Genomic DNA, 8,681 nt, shown 5'->3' with positions numbered 1-8,681 from the left:
GTGTCTCGCTTGCCCATCGCTGGCAGCCTGAGATCCTGGGGAGGGGATGCCACACTGCCAGAGAGGAGGGAAGGGAGCCCCATGCAGCAAAACATTTATTTGCTCTACACTCAAAGGGCATCTCGTGCCTTCATTCCAGTCCACCATCTCCTCAGGCCACAGACTGTGCCTTCGTGGAAGCTCAGACTCAGCTCTGGCCCTCCCGCTGTCGCTGCAGGTTGCTGTCTTCTTCCTCGTGGTCCTCGGGCGGCGGTGGCTCCTCTAGCCCTGCAGATGTCTGGAGCTCCCCGGTGGGCCCAGCCAGGCGGAAGACCACGGGGATCTGAGCCAGGGCTGGGTTGGTCTCCTGCAGGTACTGGATCCACCTGGCCAGCGTTGCCTGGTCGTGGGCACCCGCTATGCACATGGCAAAGACAGGGCCTTCCTCCACTGTTGGAAGAGATGCACCCTCAGGGTTTGCACAGTTGGGGCTGCAGCGGGTAACCCATACCTACACCTTTTTGAGGTATTTTACACTCCCTTTCACTTTCTTTTTCTGTGATGGAGTCTCACTCTGTCGCCCAGGCTGCAGTGCAGTGGTGAAATCTCAGCTCACTGCAACGTCTGCCTCCCGGGTTCAAGTGATTCTCCTGCCTCAGCCTCCTGAGGAGCTGCGATAACGGGCGCACATCACCATACCCAGCTCAGTTTTTTATTTTTAATAAAGACGGGTTTCACCATGTTGGCCAGGCTGGTCTCCAATTCCTGACCTCAAATGATCCACCTGCCTCAGCCTCCCAAAGTGATGGGATTAAAGGCGTGAGCCACTGCACCCAGCCCCCTTCTACCTTCTTGTACCTCCAGACCTTTGCACAAGCTAGCCCTGCTGCCTAGGCTGCCCACTCCACACTTCACCTGGGCGATGCCTTCTGGGTCTTCCAGATTCTGCCAGGAAGCCCTCCTGACCCCCTACTCAAGGCATGCTCATCTCCTCAGCTCCCCAAAGTGTAATTTGCCTGTTCCTTCACTGACCCGAGCGACTAGGTTTATGCTGGTGACACCCAGTAGTCAGCACAGAGGTGTGGAGGGAGGGAATGACCAAGGGCCGACCAGGCTGGGTGGCCTCAGGTCTGGAGTTCCTGGGACAAGTGAGTGTGTGTGGCAGGAGGACCAGGGGGTAAGTGGACTGTGTCTCAGCCTGGGCCTACCCATTCACCCCAGAGGCCACTCCTCATCCTGGAAGTCCTGCCTGTCCAGGTTTTTGCCTTTTGTTTTTTTAAAGAGATAGGGTCTGTCACCCAGGCTGGCGTGCAGTGGCTCAATCATAGTTCACTGCAACCTCAACTCCTGGGCAAGTGACCCTCCCACCTCAGCCTGTTGGAGGGCTGGGATTACAGGCACATGTGTGAGCCATGGCACAGGGTTCAGTTTTTACCTTCATCGATGTCAAACTCGTAGTCGTCCCAGCCATGCCTTGCGTAATCTAGGTCCAGCCACATTGGGTAGTAGAGGTTCCACTCCTCCGGTATCTCTTCCACTTCCTGTTCCAAGGAGAGTAGTGCAGGCAGGGTCAGAGGCTGGGACTCTCGCAGTCTCCCTCCCCCAGCCTCTCCCACTCGCCCTCAGGGTGGTGCCAGCCCACTCCTCAGCCCTGACACATGCTTTGCTTTAAGCCCTCACCCTCTCCTCCGGGGGCAGCAAGTCAGCTCTGAGGATGTGGTAGTACACACACTTGTTGCGGAGCCACAGGGAGAAGGGACCCTCAACAAAGATAGGCCGGGTTGGGTTGTGGCGAGCCAGGGCAGCCTGCTGATCGGGACTCTGGATTCCTGGTGTGGAGACATACATGCTCTGTGCCCTGTGTGGGATTCTGCCCAAAGGCCCAGCAGCCCAATCTAGGCCCAGCAGGAACCTGGCAGGGCCTGGGGCAGGTCAGAGGCCTGGCCAACCCCAACCTCTCAGGACTTACCCACGATGTGGGGCTGGGTGGGATCTGCTGCATCTGTTGAGTCTTTGGAAGAAGGAGTCTGCAAGGAAGAGAAGGGATGTAATCTTGTAACCCCCAACCCCCTACAGAGGAACTGGGACAGAGAAACAGAAAGGGGGATATCAACAAATTGAGGACACCTCTCCTAGACCTGGTGTGTGGCCCTCCATCCCATCCCCTCCTCCCTCTGTCCCATTTGGCAATAGCCCCCAATCTTTACGCTGCTCACCCTGAGGGTAACACCCTGGAGCCAGCCCACCTGTGTCAAAATCCTGACTCTGTCACAAGAGTGTGACCTCGGCCAAGTCACTGTACCTGTGTGCCTCAGTTTCTCCAGATGCACAATAGGGATAACAGCAGTTAATTCCAATTTTTTGTTTTTTTCTTTTTTAGAGATGGGGTCTCCCTCTCTGTTGTCCATGCTGGAATACGGTAACATGATCATGGCTCACTACAGCCTTGAACTCCTGGGCTCAAGTGATCCTCCCACCTCAGTCTCCAAAGTAGCTGGGTCTACAGGTGCACACCACTATGCCTGGCTAATTTTATTTATTTATTATAATTTCATTTTCATATGGAGTTTTGCTCTTGTTGCCCAGGCTGAAGTGCAGTGGTGCAATCTTGGCTCATTTTAGCCTCTGCTTCTTGGGTTCAAGTGATTCTCCTGCCTCAGCCTCCTGAGTGGCTGGGATTACAGGCACCTGCCACCACGCCTGGCTAATTTTTTATATTTTCAGTAGAGACGGCGTTTTGCCATGTAAGCCTGACTGGTCTCAAACTCCTGGCCTCAGGTGATCTGCCTGCCTGGGCCTCCCAAAGCACTAGGATTATGGGCATGAACCTAACTTTGGGTGGTTATAAAACATGTAGAACAGTGCCTGGCAGGTAATAAGTGCTCAACGCTTGTGAATTAAAAAAAAAAAAAATAACTTCACATATACAGAATATCCCAGGAAGGAGACATTGGAAGCAAATGATAGCTTTCACCTCTGTGGAGGACAGGGTGGGAAGGAATACCTTTTTGTATCTTTTTAAATTTTATACCCTGAACATAATTCAAAAACACTAGACAATTTTTTTTTTTTTTTTTTTTTTTTTTTTTTTTTTTTTTTTTTTTTTTTGAGACGGAGTTTCACTCTTGTTACCCAGGCTGGAGTGCAATGGCACGATCTCGGCTCACCGCAACCTCCGCCTCCCGGGTTCAGGCAATTCTCCTGCCTCAGCCTCCTGAGTCGCTGGGATTACAGGCACACGCCACCATGCCCAGCTAATTTTTTGTATTTTTAGTAGAGACGGGGTTTCACCATGTTGACCAGGATGGTCTCGATCTCTTGACCTCGTGATCCACCCGCCTCGGCCTCCCAAAGTGCTGGGATTACAGGCTTGAGCCACCGCGCCCAGCCGACAATTTTTTTTTTGTTTTTGAGATGAGGTTTCGCTCTTGTTGCCTAGGCTGCAGTGCAATGGCATGATCTCAGCTCCATGCGATCTCAGCTCACAGCAACTTCCACCTCCTGGCCTCAAGTGATTCCCCTGCCTTAGCCTCCTGATTAGCTGGGATTACAGGCATGCGCCACCATGCCTGGATTTTTTTTTTTTTTTTGTATTTTTAGTAGAGACAGGGTTTCACCATCTTGGCCAGGCTGGTCTCAAACTCCTGACCTTGTAATCTGCCCACCTTGGCCTCCCAAAGTTTTGGGATTACAGATGTGTGAGCCACCGCGCCTGGACAGAAACTTTTTTTTTTTTTTAAACAAACAGGTTTTTGCTTTGTTGCCCAGTCCGATGTGCACTGGTGTGATCATGGCTCATTGCGGCCTTGACTTCCTGAGTTCAAGTCATCCTCCTGCCTCAGCCTCCTGAGTAGCTGGGGCTACAGGCATGCACCACCACTCCCAGCTAATTTTCGTATTTTGTTGGTAGAGATGGGGTTTTGCCATGTTGCCCAGGCTGGTATCAAATTCCTGGGCTCAAGTAATCCATCTGCCTTAGCCTCCCAAAATTACAGGCATGAGCCACCACGCCTGGCTTTATTTTCCTCAATGAGATAGAGGAGAAGACTATTTAAATACAAATGATATAGATGCAAAAAAAAAAAAAAAAAAAAAAAAAAGACATATATCTGCTTGCAAATGTATAGAACCTCTCTAGAAAGAGACATGGAAATAGTTACCTCTGGGGAAGGAGACGGGGGTGAGAGGGGGCCAGGGTAGAGGCAGAGGACTCGTCACTATGTGCTTTTATGTGCAATTTGGCTTTTTAGTGCATTGCTTTGTAAAATGAAGAAATGAACTAAAAACAACCCTTCCCCCCAACATTCTACTGCTGCTCTCAAGGCTTCTCTCACCTGGACCCACAACGTATCCACCATCATGTACATGGCCGCCAGGGGACACATTTGCAGTTGCAGATTTTTCCACAAACATGATTCTAACCCTATCCCTCCTTTTTTTTTTTTTTTTTTTTGAGAGGAGTCTTACTCTGTGGCACAATCTTGACTCACTGCAGTCTCTGCCTCCCACGGTTCAAGCAATTCTCCTGCATCAGCCTCCTGAGTAGCTGGGACTACAGGCATGTGCCACCACGCTCGGCTAATTTTTTTTTTTTTTTGTATTTTAGAAGAGACAGGGTTTCACCATGTTAGCCAGGATGGTCTTGAACTCCTGACCTCGTGATCGCCCACCCGGGCCTCCCAAAGTGCTGGGATTACAGGCGTAAGCCACCGCGTCTGGCCTCCTATCCCTCTGTTTAAATCCTCCTCCACCCCCCAGATGGCTCTCCCCACCAACCAAGAGATTCAAGATCACGCTGTTTAATCAGGTGCCCCCACTCCCTGCACCCGATTCCCTGGTACACACTGCTCCCACTGCCCAGAGTCCTCTGCTCTCCTCACCTCCTCCAGGAAGCCCTGCCTGCCCACTTGGTTCCCACAGAGCTTTGGGCTTCTCCATCTCAGAACCACTGGCCCTTAAGGAAACTGTTTTCCGGGGCTGGCCTCCAGGACCAGATGCCAAGTGCTGTGAGGGGCTCTCTTTGGATCCCCTGTCTGACCTGGCATGAGTAGGGGCCCCTCGGACACTGAGATGGGGGTGTTACTCCATTCAGTCATTCAACAAGTGCCAAGTGTCAGCCTTGCACCAAACCCTGTGCCCAGCCTTGGGAGATCGGAGGGAGACTGGGTCATGGTGAATGAGGAACAAAGCCCAGCACGGTGAAGGGCTGGTGCCTTGGCCAGGGAGGTCAGGAAGGGCATCTTGATTAGGAACAGTGGAACTGAGACCGGAATAATATGAAGTCCATGGGGAACAGTGTTCCTGGCAGAAGGAACAAGGGGTACAAGGGCCTGTGGTGGGAATTGACACAGAACACTCCAGGAACACAAAAGAAGGAAGATGCCAGGCCGGGCATGGTGGCTCATGCTTGTAATCCCAGTACTTAAGGAGGCCAAGGCGGGCAGATCACGAGGTCAGGGGACTGAGACCATCCTGGCTAACACAGTGAAACCCCTTGTCTACTAAAAATACAAAAAATTAGGTGTGTGGTGGCGGTACCTGTAGTCCCAGCTACTCAGGAGGCTGAGGCGGGAGAACTGCTTGAACCCAGGAGGCGGAGGTTGTGGTGAGCCAAGATCGTGCCATTGCACCCAACCTGGGTAACAAGAGCGAAACTCCGTCTCGGGAAAAAAAAAAAAAAAAAAAAAGAGAGGTAAAAGGGGCTTGTTTGCCCCTTATACTTTATGAGTGCACAGCAAGAAGGTGTCATTTTTGAAGCAGAGAGCAGACCCTCACTAGACCTAGATCTGGTGGCACCTTGATCTTGAACTTCCCAGCCTCTAGAACTGTGAGCAGTAAATTTATGTTGTTCATAAATGACCCACGCTAAGGGATTTCGTTAGAGCAGCCTGAATGGACTGAAACAGAGGTCACTCAAGCTGTGCTAGCAGTAAGGACCATGGGAACCTACCAGAGGACTCAGCTAGAGAATCAGAACTTAATTCACGGCAGGCACAGTGCCTCATGCCTGTAACCCCAGCACTTTGGGAGGCCAAGGCAGGAAGATCGCTTGAGCCCAGGAGTTCAAGGCCAGCCTGGGCAATATAGTGAGACCTAGTCTCTCTAAAATAAACAGTTTTTTAAATTAGCCAGATGTGGTGGTATGTGACTGGTGTTCCAGCTACTCAGGAGGCTGAAGTGGAAAGATGCTTGAGCCCAAGGCAGAGGCTGCAGTGAGCCGAGATTGTGCCATTGAACTCCAGCCTGGGCAAGAGAGCAACACTCTTGTCTCAAAAAAAAAAAGGAACTTGATTCACCACAATCAGTTGAGTGAGAGAAGAGAAGGGGAGCCCAGGGGAGGAGTGGTGGGAGCCTGGCCTGGGGTGGCAGCTGAGGCCGTGGTCAAGGGCGGATACCTGGTATATGGTGACCCTGGCGCTGAGGTCAGGCTCTATGCGCCGCAGGGCAAATGTGGCCAGTTCCACAGGGTCCTGTGACAGGTCCCGGGGCACAGGGAAGGGGTTGATGTTCATGAATCGAGGGAACCACCGCTTCAGGCGCAGGAACTTGAGCATGGGGTGGCTTTTGCGTCCAAATATCTGAATCAACAGGAACTCTGTCTCCTTGTTGGGCATCACCCCTGTGCTGGGCAAATGCAAGCAGAGCCTCAGAGAGGGAGGAGGAAGGAGGGAAGGGAAGAGGAGAGAAGAGAATATTGTAGTCAGGGAATTACAGACAGGGAGAAAAGAATCCCAATTAGAAAAAGTCAGGCTCAAGCCTGTAATCCCAGCATATTGGGAGGCCAAGAGGAGAGGATCACTTGAGCCCAGGAGTTTGAGACCAGCCTGGGCAATATAGCAAGACCCTATTTCTAAAAGAAAGAAAGAGAGCCAGGTGCAGTGGCTCATGCCTGTAATCCTAATACTTTGGGAGGCCAAGGTGGGCAGATCACAAGGTCAGGGCATTGGGATCATCCTGGCTAACACAGTGAAACCCCATCTCTATTAAAAATACAAAAAATTAGCCGGGCGTGGTGGCACGCACCTGTAGTCCCAGCTACTCAGGAGGCTGGGGCAGGAGAATCGCTTGAACTCAGGAGGTAGAGGTTGCGGGGAGCTGAGATCGCACTACTGCACTCCAGCCTGGGTGACAGAGCAAGACTGTCTCAAAAAAAAAAAAAAAAAAAGAAGAGGTGACTCACGCCTGTAATCCCAGCACTTTGGGAGGCTGAGGCGGGCAGATCACGAGGTCAGGAGATAAAGATCATCCCAGCCAACACGGTGAAACCCCATCTCTACTAAAAATACAAAAAAATTAGCTAGGTGTGGTGGCGCGTGCCTGTCATCCCAGCTACTCTGGAGGCTGAGGCAGGAGAATCAATTGAACCAGGGAGTCGCAGCTTGCAATGAGCTGAGAATGTGCCACTGCACTCCAGTCTGGTGACAGAGGAAGACTCCATCTCAAAAAAAAAAAGGGAGGGGAGGGAGGGGAGGGGAAGGAGGGGAGGGGAGAGGGAGGGAGCGGAAGGGAGGGAGAGGAGGAGGGAAAAGGAAAGGGGCAAGGGAAAGGGAAGGGAAAGGGAAGGGAAAGGGAAAGAGAGACTGGGAAAGGGAGGGGAGCTAGAGAGACAGAGCCTGGGCTGAGACCCAGGAGAGGTGCTGCCAGCTCTCAGGGCAGCCCACTCCCCACCCCACACCGGCCTCCTGTCCTCACCGTTGTTCTCCATCTGCTCCAGGACGGCCACCCCACACTCCTGCTGCCGAGGGTAGTGGATGAAGATCTGCTGGATGAAGTTGCGAGGCCGGAAGACCTCCTTGGGGAAGATGTCGAGCAGCTGGTTGTACACGGCCAGGTCCCGCTCGACGCCATACTCACGCATCTTGCGCAGGGCCAGGTAGATAAAGTCAACGTGGCCCCGCTTACGCACGCTGTGCTCCCCAAATTTCTGCACCGCCTGCAGGAAGCTCGCCTTGTCCCGTTTCCCATTGGGCGCCTGCCCAAACATGTTTTCATAGGGCACCAAGGCCTTGGTGCGGCTCTGCTGGGGTTCCGTTGGGGTGGGAACCAGCGACGTTTCAGAGCTGTGGGTGGCTGCGCTGCAGTGGAGGCCCCGAGGGAGCTGGCGGGCGACCTGGGAAGGGAGGAGAACTGCTGGAATCTGACACCTCCCAGTGTCTGGAGGCGGGGTGGCTGCCAGGCTAGCTTTTTCCTTGGAGAGGTGCCAGTGGCCTCCCAGAAGACCTTGGAGGTAGGAAACTGTGGTTACAAACCCAAGATTCGAGGCCATTACAAAGTGCGATAAAACACAGTGCTGGCATGGCACGGAGGAAACAGGCGCTGTCAGCCATGGCCGGGGCAGCTGCTAAAAACTGCCATGGAGGCAACTTGGTAATAATCACAGTGATGACACACACATGCTTTATTTATTTATTTTTTTTTTTGAGACAGAGTGTTGCTCTGTCCTCCAGGCTGGAGTGCAATGGTGCAATCTCGGCTCACTACAACTCCTTTTCCCGGGTTCAAGCGATTGTCCTGCCTCAGCCTCCGAAGTAGCTGGGATTACAGGCTCCTGCCACTGCGCCCAGCTAATTTTTATATTTTTAGTAACGATGAGGTTTCACCATGTTGGCTAGGTTGGTCTTGAACTCCTGACCTCACGTGATCTGCCTGCCTTGACCTCCCAAAGTGCTAGGGTTACAGGCGTGAGCCACTGTGCCCAGACA

At 52.5% G+C, this 8,681-nt stretch overlaps 1 protein-coding gene across 4 annotated transcripts in view; it reads right to left on the bottom strand.

Moving 5' to 3' along the window:
• Nucleotides 1-77: 77 nt before the first annotated feature.
• ECSIT (ECSIT signaling integrator) overlaps nucleotides 78-8,681 on the bottom strand; it is a 27,622-nt gene continuing 19,018 nt past the window's right edge. For 2 of the 4 annotated variants that reach the window (XM_032251695.1, XM_032251696.1), the window contains 6 exons: nucleotides 7,672-8,089; nucleotides 6,375-6,598; nucleotides 1,949-2,006; nucleotides 1,660-1,808; nucleotides 1,415-1,520; nucleotides 78-429 (listed from right to left, as the gene is read on the bottom strand). In XM_032251695.1, coding sequence (XP_032107586.1) covers nucleotides 188-429; nucleotides 1,415-1,520; nucleotides 1,660-1,808; nucleotides 1,949-2,006; nucleotides 6,375-6,598; nucleotides 7,672-8,089 — 1,197 coding nt within the window. In that variant the 3' untranslated portion in view covers nucleotides 78-187. The remainder of the gene's footprint in view (nucleotides 430-1,414; nucleotides 1,521-1,659; nucleotides 1,809-1,948; nucleotides 2,007-6,374; nucleotides 6,599-7,671; nucleotides 8,090-8,681) is intronic. The other 2 variants (XM_032251697.1, XM_032251698.1) reach the window with 2 other exon arrangements.

This window comes from Sapajus apella, unplaced genomic scaffold (assembly GCF_009761245.1).
Source record: "Sapajus apella isolate SASKATOON/1434 unplaced genomic scaffold, GSC_monkey_1.0 scaffold77, whole genome shotgun sequence".
Lineage (NCBI taxonomy): Eukaryota > Metazoa > Chordata > Mammalia > Primates > Cebidae > Sapajus > Sapajus apella.
This window is presented reverse-complemented; position numbering and strand designations above follow the sequence as displayed.